General features: G+C 39.4%; 1 protein-coding gene across 4 annotated transcripts; it reads right to left on the bottom strand.

The window, feature by feature from the left end:
- Window positions 1-5,572: 5,572 nt before the first annotated feature.
- LOC121381391 lies at window positions 5,573-12,057 on the bottom strand. 4 transcript variants are annotated; one of them, XM_041510681.1, is made up of 4 exons: window positions 11,949-12,057; window positions 8,313-8,496; window positions 7,241-7,303; window positions 5,573-6,072 (listed from the first exon to the last, which is right to left on the bottom strand). In XM_041510681.1, exons 1-4 carry the CDS (start codon window positions 11,974-11,976, stop codon window positions 5,589-5,591), a joined length of 759 nt encoding a protein of 252 aa, XP_041366615.1. In that variant the 5' UTR covers window positions 11,977-12,057; the 3' UTR covers window positions 5,573-5,588. The 4 variants fall into 4 exon arrangements, with proteins under 4 accessions (XP_041366615.1, XP_041366613.1, XP_041366612.1 ...); XM_041510679.1 differs by lacking the exon at window positions 11,949-12,057 and adding an exon at window positions 9,928-10,620; XM_041510678.1 differs by lacking the exon at window positions 11,949-12,057 and adding an exon at window positions 9,922-10,615.
- Window positions 12,058-13,856: the final 1,799 nt, after the last annotated feature.

Below are 13,856 nucleotides of genomic sequence, written 5' to 3'. Positions count from 1 at the left end.
GACAGGATAGCACATACCACGGCCTTTGAAATACCAGTCGTGGTGCACTAGTTGGAACGAGAAATAACCCAATGGGCCCACCGACGGGGATCGATCCCAGACCAACCGTGCATCAAGCGAGCGTTGTACCACTTAACGTAAACTTTTACTGTCTGCGAATGTGTGTCCAACTGTTCTGTTCGTAGACCATGAGCGTAAAAAGAATAAACGACACTCTTTAATATACTATCTTAAGTTAATTTCAAGTCCATGTGATCTCTGTCTTAAGTGCCTGGCGTGGGGATGTACCCGCTATAGGGGTGTGTGTGTTTGAGGGGGGGGGGGGGGGGGGGCACAAGCACATTTTTGGTTTTGTTTGTTGTAATATATTTGGGCTAGTGACAAAAATCACAAACAGTAAAAGAACATATTAAAGCATTGAAGAGTCGCCAGTACCCTTACCACACTCACCGAATTATTGGCTAACATTTCTCACAATTTGCAGTTGAAAAATGCAAAAAAAAAGAGAAGTGTTTTAAGGTCAATAAATTCTGCACGTATTAAAAACTGAGGTCGATAAAGTCCACCATGAGTTTGATCTGTTATAGACAATACTTTGTTGGGGGTGGGGGTGGGGTGGGGCCGTGGGGGGTTCCAGGATGAAATGCACGTCACTGTTTCTTCGGGTCATTTCCTATCTCTAACAACGACATTTCGACATTTACTTTTTAAATCTACCTACTGCAACTCTGCGGACTATTCAATATGGGTTTCTCTTACTCTTTATATAGGTAGATAGATAGATAGATAGATAGGTATGTAGGTAGGTAGGTAGATAGGTAGGTAGGTAGGTAGGTAGGTAGGTATGTGGATAGATATACAGAGAAAGAGTCAGACAGACAGATATATAACCTCTCTCTTTTTTCATCTGTCTCTGTGTCTCTCTTTGTGTGTGTCTCATTCTCTCTGTCTGTCTGTCGCTGTCCATCTCTCTCTCTCTCTCTTTCTCTCTCTCTCTCTCTCTCTCTCTCTCTCTCTCTCTCTCTCTCTCTCTCTCTCTCTCTCTCTCTCTCTCTCTCTCTCTATTTCTATCTCTATCTCTTTAATTCTAAATGTTCTAAATGTTGTAGCATTTTTTTTTAAATTTAATTTTGTTTCATTATGCACCGTTTTATTTATGTCATAGTAACTAAATTAAAGACTTCCATTAGACCAGGTGGGAAACTGTAATTGTTTCAAGAAAATCAGATGAAAAATGCAATCGGTAGACGTCGTACTTTCTATTTTTGGTAGCAGTGACCTTGCCTTTCACCGCAGAGAGGAGAAACGCGAACTCGTTCAAGATATTATGATCCTATTCCTTTATGTGAAGTTTCGTGAAAATCGACGAGATATGAAGTCGGTATACGCCGTAATTTCTGGAGGGTTTTTTAAAATAATAGTGACCTTGACCTTTGATGATCAGATGCGCAGTGCGAACTCGTTCAAGATATGTGCAGTTTCATGAAAATCCGATGAGAAATGTAATGATGTCTGTTAAGCGGTATTCTTAATGACTGTTACCTTGAGCTTCGACGCAGGAAGATCAAACGTGAAGACATCTTGATTCTATTCTTATATGTACGGACGACCCTGATGGTATATAGCAATACTAGATTTCACTGGTAAATGCTTGGGGATTCCTTCTTTCCTTCGTGTCTTGGGGGAACTTGGCAAATCTTGCTAAGCGTTTGTGTTGCGTAGTAGCGTTTTTCATGTAATTCTGTACACAATAATTGCACAGTGGGTGGTAGTCTTAAGGCAGAGATGAATTTTACTTGTGGAATGCAGAAAATGCATTTCAGGACATCTAGTTTTCAATATTTTACGGGGGAGCATGCGCCCGAATCCCATAGAAACTTTGCGCCCTCGAATCCAGTCAGCCCCCCCCCCCCCCCCACCCCCCATACACTAATGTCTACTTGCTTCCGCCGTGCCTGGTATGGTTTATATGCCCAAAACGCAAGGGGCAGACGCCACAAACGCAATAGTCGAACCGCAGTGGTTAAGAGGTCGACAATAGTTGATGATGGAAGGAAGTTTTATTTAAAGACGCACTCAACACATTTTTTATTTACGGTTATATGACGTCGGACACATGGTTAGGGACGACACAGATAAATGGGAGAGGAAACCCGCTGCCGCCACTCCATAAGCTACTGTTTTAAATTGCGTTAGGCCGTTGGGAGAAATAATACAGTCGTACGTACGAAATAATTTTAGACAAAAATCAATACTGAGATACCACAAAACATTATGAAGTCAAGTGATGTATTAGTAATAGAGATATTCATATTCTAGCCAAAATATGTAAGTAAATTGTAATTATTTTAAAGTGATTGTCCCGAGTTTCCTGCATTTAAGAAAGTTACTGACTAATAAAATCTTTTAACGTCTAAAAATACGCATTGAAAATATTTTGTTTAGAATATCAGTGTCTTTATATTCAATGTGTTTCTGGTCGTCTTAATATTTGTAAAAAGCCCAAACTGGATTTTGTCTACAAATAATTTCAGGGGGCGAGACGTAGACCAGTGGTAAAGAGCTCGCTTGATGCGCGGTTGGTTTGGAATCGACCCGTCAGTGGGCTATTTCTCGCTCCAGCCAGTGCACCACGACTGGTATATCAAAGGCCGTGGTATGTGCTATCCTGTCTATAGGATGGTAAATATAAAAGACCCCTTGCTGCTAATCGAAAAGAGTAGCTCATTAAGTGGCGACAGCGGGTTTCCTCCCTTAATATCTGTGTGGTCCTTAACCATATGTCCGACGCCATATAACCAAAAATAAAATGTGCAGAGTGCGTCGTTAAATAAAAGATACCCTTCCTTCAAATAATTGCGTACGTACGAATTTTTTGTTGTTTTAGGCAATAAAACGAAATTTAACCTAGTACAAATATTAGAAAGATCAGAAACACGTTTAATATACAGCCACTAATATTTTATGCAGAAAAATATATTTGATCTGTAATTACAGTCGTTAAAATGTCTCTGTTAGTCGATAACATCTTAAAAATTGCAGCAAACTCAGGACTGTCTCTTTAATAATGGCCCCATCTACTCTTTTTCTAGACTTTACCTTGTTTTATAGTGATACCATCTCGTATCCTCCGGAGTCGGGCCCGTCCGCACCACTATACCAAACCATGACGACTGGACTATACTCTAGTCTGATACCCTCTCTCGTTCAGACGGATCCGGCTTCTCAAGATCTGTATTTCAGCACAGCACTACACCTTCAACGTCTATCGACTGTCAATCTAGGGGTTTTCTTGACGGGATGCAACCCATCTCGTCCCTTTAAGCTGTGCACCCAAACGGCCTTAACGAGGCCACTCGCGTGGACATATCGATCGGACTTTAAACTTTTAGATCTGCGTTCAAAAGTTTATGTCGAAATTACTTCTTTTTTTTTTAAATATTATTAAATAGTCCGATCCTCTTTTCATTCTCTTATTTAATTTTGGACTGTCCTTCTAAAATGCTCCAAATTATATAAATATTCGGCCGAGCAGTCAATTCTTTTTATTTTTGGCTTGTAATCTTTTTATTTTTTTTTATTTATTCTATTAACTTTTTTACTAATTGCTATTTTCAAAATTCTGCCCATTTTCAACCCCCCCCCCCCCCCCCTCCATCCCGAGTCAGGCCACCGATCTTATCGGAGGTCGGACTCAGGATGGGCGTGTTCGAAACCCTAGTGGTATATGGGCACGTTAAACTAGTTATCATCATCATCATCATTTAATAATGTAAAATATTGGGCCGAACTTACAAAGCTTGTTTTTGACATACACGTATGTAACACTGCTTAAATTACAAAGCTTGTTTTTGACATACACGTATGTAACACTGCTTAAATAACAAAGCTTGTTTTTGACATAGACGCATGTAACACTGCTTAAATTACAAAGCTTGTTTTTGACATAGACGCATGTAACACTGCTTAAATTACAAAGCTTGTTTTTGACATAGACGCATGTAACACTGCTTAAATTACAAAGCTTGTTTTTGACATACACGTATGTAACACTGCTTAAATAATAAAGCTTGTTTTTGACATAGACGCATGTAACACTGCTTAAATTACAAAGCTTGTTTTTGACATACACGTATGTAACACTGCTTAAATTACAAAGCTTGTTTTTGACATAGACGCATGTAACACTGCTTAAATTACAAAGCTTGTTTTTGACATACACGTATGTAACACTGCTTAAATAACAAAGCTTGTTTTTGACATAGACGCATGTAACACTGCTTAAATTACAAAGCTTGTTTTTGACATACACGTATGTAACACTGCTTAAATTACAAAGCTTGTTTTTGACATACACGTATGTAACACTGCTTAAATAACAAAGCTTGTTTTTGACATACACGTATGTAACACTGCTTAAATAACAAAGCTTGTTTTTGACATAGACGCATGTAACACTGCTTAAATGACAAAGCTTGTTTTTGACATACACGTATGTAACACTGCTTAAATTACAAATCTTGTTTTTGACATACACGTATGTAACACTGCTTAAATAACAAATCTTGTTTTTGACATAGACGTATGTAACACTGCTTAAATAACAAAGCTTGTTTTTGACATACACGTATGTAACACTGCTTAAATTACAAAGCTTGTTTTTGACATAGACGCATGTAACACTGCTTAAATTACAAAGCTTGTTTTTGACATAGACGCATGTAACACTGCTTAAATAACAAAGCTTGTTTTTGACATAGACGCATGTAACACTGCTTAAATTACAAAGCTTGTTTTTGACATACACGTATGTAACACTGCTTAAATTACAAAGCTTGTTTTTGACATAGACGTATGTAACACTGCTTAAATTACAAATCTTGTTTTTGACATACACGTATGTAACACTGCTTAAATAACAAATCTTGTTTTTGACATACACGTATGTAACACTGCTTAAATAACAAATCTTGTTTTTGACATAGACGTATGTAACACTGCTTAAATAACAAAGCTTGTTTTTGACATAGACGTATGTAACACTGCTTAAATAACAAATCTTGTTTTTGACATAGACGTATGTAACACTGCTTAAATAACAAATCTTGTTTTTGACATAGACGTATGTAACACTGCTTAAATAACTGTGTTTGCCGAAAAGCTTTTAAAATGGCTACAAACTTGTGATAGGGCAGTGCTTTTTGCGTTATGGTAAAAGTAACAATGTTTATAGGTGGAAAATTATAACAGATACTCATATTTCAATATAAAAGGGCGGGACGTAGTCCAGTGGTAAAGCGTTCGCTTGATGCGCGGTCGATCCCCGTCGTTGAGCCCATTGGCCTATTTCTCGTTCCAGCCAGTGCACCACGACTGGTATGTCAAAGGCCGTGGTATGTGCTATCATGTCTGTGTGATGGTGCATATAAAAGATCCCTAGCTACTAATGGAAACATGTAGTGGGTTTTCTCTCAAAGACTATGTTAAAATTACTAAATGTTTGACATACAATAGCCAATGATTAATAAATCAATGTGCTCTAGTGGTGTCGTTAAACAAAACAAACTTTAACTTTTTAAATATAAATATCAGTTTATTGCGTTATTTTTGGTTTCAGTTAATTCACCAGTTTCATATTGAGAATGCTGTTGGTCATACATTGTCCCGTGTTGTTGATGTACGGTGTTGTCATGACGTAGCGTCGTCACAGGAATGTCAGGTATGTCCGGGTTTTCAGCATTAAAAAATATCTGTGACAACTGCAATTGCACGAGAGACTGGGTCGCTTTCGGCAGCCGCTTCATTCGGATGGCATAGTTTTCAAACAGGAGATCTTCAGCACTTCTCTCCACATTACGTTGCTCAACACGGCGTTTGTGAGAATCTTCGATAAAGCTAGTCCACACCCTTCCCATGTTGCATGTCTCCTCCTCTTCGTATCGTCTTTTCCTGTTAAGGTTGGGCGTCATAGGCGCTGAAGTTGGGATGGGTGTGTATGATGGAGTGTTGGGGTTGAAAAACATACCATTACTACGTTCAGAAATACCATCTTCTTCCTTTATCGATATTAAGCTGGAAATAAAAAATAAATAAAATATGTCATATTAAAGGGGCTGTCCTAAGTTTGTAGCCATTGTAAAAAGATTTTTAAGGACTAAAATTACATACCAAATATAGTTTCTTGTTTAGAATTACAGTGTCTGTATATTCAATGTGTTTCCAGTCAGGTGCCAATGCCTGTAGCTGTTATTGTTTATTTTCTCAGCTTTATATATGTTTTTGGTACGTACAAAATTATTGGAAGGTAAAATCTGATTTGGGCTACTAGAAACATTATAACGAAAAAAACAAAACAACATAGGACCGAATTTACAAAGCCTGTTTATGTTTTACACGCGTATAACTATATATACATTTACAACCCGCGGTTAAGAAAAATAACCTTCGTAAATTCGAGTGATTTTATTTATACAGACATTGTTAATCTGAACAGGTAAATATTTTAATATGAACTTCCATGTCATCAAAACGGATCTGTCGGCAGTAAGCATGTTACATCGGCAACAAACCCAGGACAGTCCCTTTAACACCTTATATAAAATGTATTTAAATCTCATTGCAGCATTGCTGTTGCCGGTGATCGGTTTGGGATCGATCCCCGCCGGTGGATACATTGGGCTATTTCTCATTTCAGCCAGTGCACCACGACTGATATATCAAAGGCCATGGTATGTACTAACCTGTCTGTGGGATGATGCATATCAAATATCACTTGCTGCTAATCGGAAAGAGTAGCCCATGGAGTGGTGACAGCGTGTTTCCTCTCTCAATATCTGTGTGGTCCTTAACCATGTCTGACGCCATATATTATATAACCGTAAATAAAATGTGTTGAGTGGCGTCGTTAAATAAAACATCTTTCTTGCTGTTGCCGATTGTTTCAATCTTTTTTCTTGAGCGATCAATCTGTCCCATGACAGAATGCTTACACCTGCAACAGAGGCGGGTCTAGGATTTTCAGAAGGTGTGTGTGTGGGGGGGGGGGGGGGATCATCTATGCGTGCTGTGCTTGCAGATCCACATATCTCACGGAGCGGTGTGTATACAGTCGGGGGGGGGGGCAAAAACTTAAAGGTGTATCTTTTAGGTGGCAGCTAAAGAGGGTTTACACTCCTTAACATCCCCTTTGGATTCACCACTGCACAGATGGAATTTTACAAATTAAATCGCGGAGGCTCACCTGTCAGTATATTCAGTATCACTAGCTTCAGATGATTCTATAGGTGGAACGTTGGTTTCGGTACTGGAATAAATTAAACAATTTACTGAATATTCTTGTCAGTATATTCAGTTCAATATTATAACTATTTCATGCAGACATTACTATGCTAATGGTGAATTAAATTTGCTATCTTACACACCCGTTGGCGAGAACCCTATTCGTTGGCGAGAACCCTATTCGTTGGTAAGAACCCTATTCGTTGGCGAGAACCCTATTCGTTAGTGAGAACCCTATTCGTTGGCGAGAACCCTATTCGTTGGCGAGAACCCTATTCGTTAGTAAGAACCCTATTCGTTAATTATGATAACGTGTGATACTTGCAGTTCCTAGGACATGACCTGGCCTGGTGCTTATACAATTTTAGTCTGAGACACTAATGTCATGACAACGCCATGCAAACTGTATGCGTGTGATGTCATTAGACATTGAGTCTAGACTTAAAGTTTTATAAGCACGTGCCCTGATGCTTATAAAACTTTTAAAGTCTAAGACTCGAGACTCTAACAGAGTCAGAGACAGTAACGTCATTGCAACACCGTACAAATTGCATAACGTCATTAGAGATCGAGTCTGGACTATAAAAGTTTTATAAGAATGGGCTCAGGTCGCCACTGCCATTCCATCCAATGAAAAAAATTGAAATTGTGACGTATAGTCAATCTGAAATTGATTTGTCTGTGACGCATGTTAACTGCAAGAGTTAGGGTCGTAAAATAGATTTTAGTTGGAAAAGATGTTTAAATTTATTTCAAACTTGGGTTTCTGTAAGAAATGGCATACTACATTCGTGTCCGTTAGATACCATTTATCTTAACTCGTTGTTTAAAACCAACATTCAATGTAGGTATTAGAGCTGTTTTTGATCATTGAAATCGGACAATACTTAAGATTTTATTGTTTGAATTATCCATCTGAAGTGTTTCTGAACATGCTGGTGTTTCTAATAGCACGAAATGCATTTTCTTTCCTCATATTTTTAGAAACACGTACCTCCGAGAAGAAACTATTATGGAAGGAGCAACGCACGTACCTGTGAGAAGTAAAGATTATGGACCTGTTTTCTTTCAGGTATGAACTGAGAAATGACATTTGGTCATAGAACTGCCATTTCTTGGACGGTTTTGCGCACTGTCCATTCTCCGCCGTCTTCATTTCTTTACGCTTCTTTACAAAATTGTCTCGCAGATATCTCCATCGTGATTTCCAGTCGTTGCCTGAAATTTAGATAAATTAAGTTATGCTTTCGAGGTTTATAAATAAATAAACAAATAAATTACATGACTGCGCCTTTCGTATCATACAAAAAATCGGACCAATATTACAGGAAAGGGGTGAGTTTGGGGTAGTGTATGTGGATTTGAATTAAATTTAAAATTTACTTATCGCTTTAAAAGCATTCATTCAACGTAAAGGGTTAGTTTATAGTGCAGGTGTAATTTATTGAAGTTAACTAGTACTTTATCATAAACCTAAACAGATAGCTTCTAAAATGATTTTCGTTTCGGGGAGTATATGCACGACGTCCCATTGCCATAGGCATATTGGGGTTGGGGTTGGGGGGTTGGTGCTAAAGGTTTGTGCCTAGTCATGCAGACATCGAAATCACATAGACGGTAGTAAATATTTTAACGTATTTCAAACATTACCACTTCATCCATCCATCCATCCATCCATCCACCCATCCATCCACCCACCCACGGTGACGACGCCACTACAGAACTATTGATCTATTAATCATCGGCTATTGGATATTAAACATTTAGTCATTTTGACTCATACTCTTCAGAGGATCGTACCACGACTGGTATATCAAAGACTGTGGTGTGTACTATCCTGACTGTAATGTGGTGCATATAAAATATCCCTTGCAACTAATGAGAAAAAGTAGCGGGTTTCCTGTCTTAAAAATGAATGAATGAATGAATGAATGAATGAATGTTTAATGACACCCCAGCACAAAAATACACATCGACTATTGGGTGTCACAAATGGTAAGTATATGAAAATATCCTGTCTTAAGATAAGATTATATATCAGAATTACCAAATGTTTATCTACTAGCCAATGATTAATAAGTCAATGTGCTCTACTCGTGTCGTTAAACAAAACAAACTTTCTTTTTTCTGAGTAAATCCGCTACATTTTTCTATTAGCAGCAACTTACTGAGCAAGGGATCTTTTATATGTACTTTCTCACAGACACAACAGCACATACCACGACCCTGGATGTAACAGTCGCTGGGCACCTATTGGGCCGAGAAATAAAAACCATCAGATAACGAGTCCACTCATGTGGTTCTATCCTACGACGCAACGATCTAAGGCGATCACTCTGCTGACTGACCTATATTCCGTCCCGCCACACACAACAGAGAACTAGCCAGAGTACTCCGCTCTGATCGACCGATTATAACCCTCCAAATAAAATGTCTGGCTAGCTCTCTAACGACAGGGCTAGTGCAGAATCTGCACATAAAATAGATGATTTCTTTTTTGTTTTTGAAAGATGTTTAGTTGACTAATCGTGAGGTGGTGGTATTGTATAGACACCGAGTTTTTCCATCAAATGCGTGTACGTACACTTACGTGTACCCTCACACACGATGGTACGGTCGCGAAAATATGCAGAATAAACTCACCGTCACCTTTCTCCATGACTGCGGCAATCGAAGCCCAAACGTCAGCAATCTTGATGACATCCTTGTGCTGCGGGTGTGCATGGTCGTAAATACACGTGTTTCTCCTAACCAGCTCGATCAGTTTTTCGTTATCGACAGTCGACTGAGGAGCCATTTGTCAATAATCTTCCGAAAATATCGTGCGGAAATTTACACGGAAGCTAGGTCAGGCTAGCACACGTATCCGGTCCGTATCAAGTACGTAAGCCAAAGCCGTTTTTTTTTTTTTTTTTTTTTTTTTTTTAACCGCGTCCAGAAATAGCTTGAGGATTTCCGCGTGCTTGGTTTATTCAATGGCATGCGGTATCCGTGCTCTTAGCCGTAGACATGACAACTGCGCACATAATATGTGCTGGTATGCGGGACGTAGCCTAGTGGTAAAGCGATCGCCTGATGCGTGGTCGGTCTAGGATCGATCCCCCTCGGTGGGCCCATTAAGTTATTGCTCTTTCCAGCCAGTGTACTATGACTGGTATATCAAAGGCCGTGGTGTTTACTATCCTGTCTATAAATCAATGTACTCTATTAACTCTTTTAACTTTAACTCTCTTTTTTTTGCGATCCTTTTGAACATGTATACTATCGACATTATTAAAACTTTATGAAACTCATCTGCACTCATTTGTGGAGCGGGACGTAGCCCAGTGGTAAAACGCTCGCTCGATGCGCGGTCGGTCTGGGGTCGATCTCCGTAAGTGGACACATTTGGCTATTTCTCGTTCCAGCCAGTATACCACGACTGGTATATCAAAGGCCGTGGTATGTACTTCCGTGTTTGTGGGATGGTGCATATAAAACACCACTTGCTGCTAATCGAAAAGAGGGTTTCTTCTCAATATATGTGTGGTCCTTAACCATATGTCTGACGCCATATAACCGTAAACAAAATGTGTTGAGTGCGTTGTTAAATAAAACATTTCTTGAGTTGTAAGAGCGCTCAGACTAGCAACTGGACAGTAGTAGAAGTTGTAACAGCAGAAAGTTGGCCATATATATATATATAATGGAATTTTATTAAATAACAACCTTTTTTTATTTACTCTAAGAGTTTGTTTTAACAAAACAAATGTTATATGAGTTGGTATAGGTTTTAAACTTAATGGGCCGAATTTACGAAGCCTGTTTTTCTTAAAACGCATGTGTTTAAGCATTGTAAATGTATGTAGTTACAGGCGTGAAAGACATAAACACAGACAGGGCGGAAATAAGAAGACATGGGGAGGAAGGCTGACTGAGATTGAGGGCGCAAAGCAAACTTTCTAATGAGCTTCGGTGGTATGCTCTCCGTAACCTTTTTAAAACTAGATGTCCTGAAATGCAGTAAAAAGTATCTCTGCCTTAAGATTTACTACCAATAATATTTTTAAATCAGAATTATTGAAGGACTAGAGACCCCCCCCTAGGCGCCCCCCCCCCCCCCCATACACACACACACTGCTCCACCATGCCTGAAACATGTAACTTCAGCCGGATATGTATTTTATGTAAGTTTTAACGTTAATCATTATAGAGTTACATGGCAATTCATCGGTTGCCCTTTTTATGAAAGCGGACTGTAGCTGCAAGATCACAAAACGTGGGATCGTGTTCAAGGCTGGGTGCAAAATCAGATAACACCGGTATACATACTTTTTCGCTTTATCATTATAGCATATACATATGACACGACGGGTCCTGCGACTAGGAAACTGAATATTTTTCAGGTAAAAAACTGCTTTCATAAAAAGTAGATCCTTTTATTCTTCTATCCTTGTATTCTTTAGAGGGTTTTAATAGAAAAGATTTATTTGATTTAAGTGGGTATCGGGTTATTCAGTTTAAAGAAAGAAAGATTTTTTTTTTGAAAATTAATAGCTGGAAAATAGCACATCTAATGTTATTTTGTTGTCTGTTAGTGGTAAAAAATGCACATGGTATACTTTTAAAGTATAATATAAAATTTTAATGTTAGTACGATTTAGAAGCTATTTAATATCTACTGCACGTACTAAAGCCCATCCTCGATTGGTCCACCATCTTTTTGATAGTCTTTTTTTTCCAAAATGAAATGCATTTCTATGCAGCTATGCTTCTTCGAGGCAAGGGATATTCCCCCATCCACCAATCCCAATATTTCGAAATGCTGAAAGAAAGAAAGAAATGATTTATTTAACGATGCACTCAACACATTTTAATTACGGTTATATGGCGTCAGACATATGGTTAAGGACCATACAGATTTTGAGAGGAAACCCGCTGTCGCCACTACATGGGCTACTCTTTCCGATTAGCAGCAAGGGATCTTTTATTTGCGCTTCCCACAGGCAGGATAGCACAAACCATGGCCTTTGTTGAACCAGTTATGGATCACTGGTCGGTGCAAGTGGTTTACACCTACCCATTGAGCCTTGCGGAGCACTCACTCAGGGTTTGGAGTCGGTATCTGGATTAAAAATACCTACCAGCCTGTAGACCGATGGCCTAACCACGACGCCACCGAGGCCGGTCGAAATGCTGAAGTTCTAGAATATGTGTTCCCCTTATTTGAAAAGCGATCCCCACGCCACCCCTAGTTGCAGGCATCTGTCAACGCTTATGGAATAAACCATCTGCATTAATTTTCTTGTCGTAGTACACCTATTCTTTAATAATGTTTGGCTATATGCTAGGCTCAGACTACCAACTGCCAGTAAAAAGTTGGCCAACTCGACGGGTGCATTGTAATTTCCCCAAACTCCCGACTTAAAACGAGTGCGCTGATTAACAACTAATGAATTATACGAAGGAAATGTTTTATTTAACGACGCACTCAACACATTTTATTTACGGTTATATGGCGTCAGACATATGGTTAAGAAACAGATATTGAGAGAGGAAACCCGCTTCATGGGCTACTCTTTTCGATTAGCAGCAAGGGATCTTTTATATGCACCATCCTATAGACAGGATAGCACATACCACGGCCTTTGATGTACCAGTCGTGGTGCACTGGCTGGAGCGAGAAACAGCCCAATGGTCCCACCTACGGGGATCGATCCCAAACCGACCGCGCGTTATACGACGAAAATGAGTTGTAAGAGAAAGTTGGCCAAGCATTACTCCATTATAAACATAAGCGAACGAGACAGCGGGCCAGGTGGGGCAACTCCCCACCACCACCACCACCACCACCACCACCACCACCACCACCACCACCACCACCACCACCACCACCACCACCACCACCCAGTACTAGAGAAAATCCTCAAATTCGGGCAAAAACAATAGAAATATTTAAGTAAAGTGAGTTGGCCTGAACACTTTTCACCGTGTTGTTTCATCATTCTACCCAAAATATTAGTTGTAATCCATGTATAAATGCGTGGCGATTCGTTTGCAACCCTATATAGCTGTTTGGCAGTAACGCTAATATGAATAAACGTTATAATCCAGATTCGGGCACTTTTGTTTAATTCGGGCAAAATTAGCCTGCCCTCCCCCTCCCCCCCCCCCCCCCCTACAAAAATGGCAGCCCGTAACGTCTATGATTATGAATAACTTTAATATTCACATAAAAACATATTATTTAGCTTTAAAAACATACCACTTCCATAACAGGGACAGGTTGTACAGTGGAAAAAGTTAAAGTTTGTTTTGTTTAACAACACGACTAGAGCACAGTGGTTTATTAATCATCGGCTATTGGATGTCGAACATTTGGTAATTTTGACATATATTCTTTGAGAGGAAACTAGTTATATGCACCATCCCACAGAAAGGATAGCACATACCACGGCCTTTGGTATACCAGTCGTGGTGCACTAGCTATAATGAGAAATAGCTCAATGGACCCACCGACGGGGATCGATCCTAGACCGATCGCGCATCCGGCGAACGTCTTTACCACTGGGCTCTGTCACGCCCCTTACAAAGTATGA

This window comes from Gigantopelta aegis, chromosome 9 (assembly GCF_016097555.1).
Source record: "Gigantopelta aegis isolate Gae_Host chromosome 9, Gae_host_genome, whole genome shotgun sequence".
In the NCBI taxonomy this organism is placed as follows: domain Eukaryota; kingdom Metazoa; phylum Mollusca; class Gastropoda; order Neomphalida; family Peltospiridae; genus Gigantopelta; species Gigantopelta aegis.
The sequence above is the reverse complement of the archived record's forward strand: the minus strand, read 5'-3'. Positions and strand labels throughout refer to the sequence as shown.

Coding starts and splice junctions, on each gene's coding strand:
- LOC121381391 (XM_041510678.1), bottom strand. CDS start 10,075: ATGGCTCCTCAGTCGACTGTCGATAACGAAAAACTGATCGAGCTGGTT. Junction 8,497..9,921: donor AGTCATGGAGAAAGGTGACG/GTGAGTTTATTC, acceptor TCTAAATTTCAG/GCAACGACTGGAAATCACGA. Junction 6,073..7,240: donor GATACTGAATATACTGACAG/GTGAGCCTCCGC, acceptor TTTTATTTCCAG/CTTAATATCGATAAAGGAAG.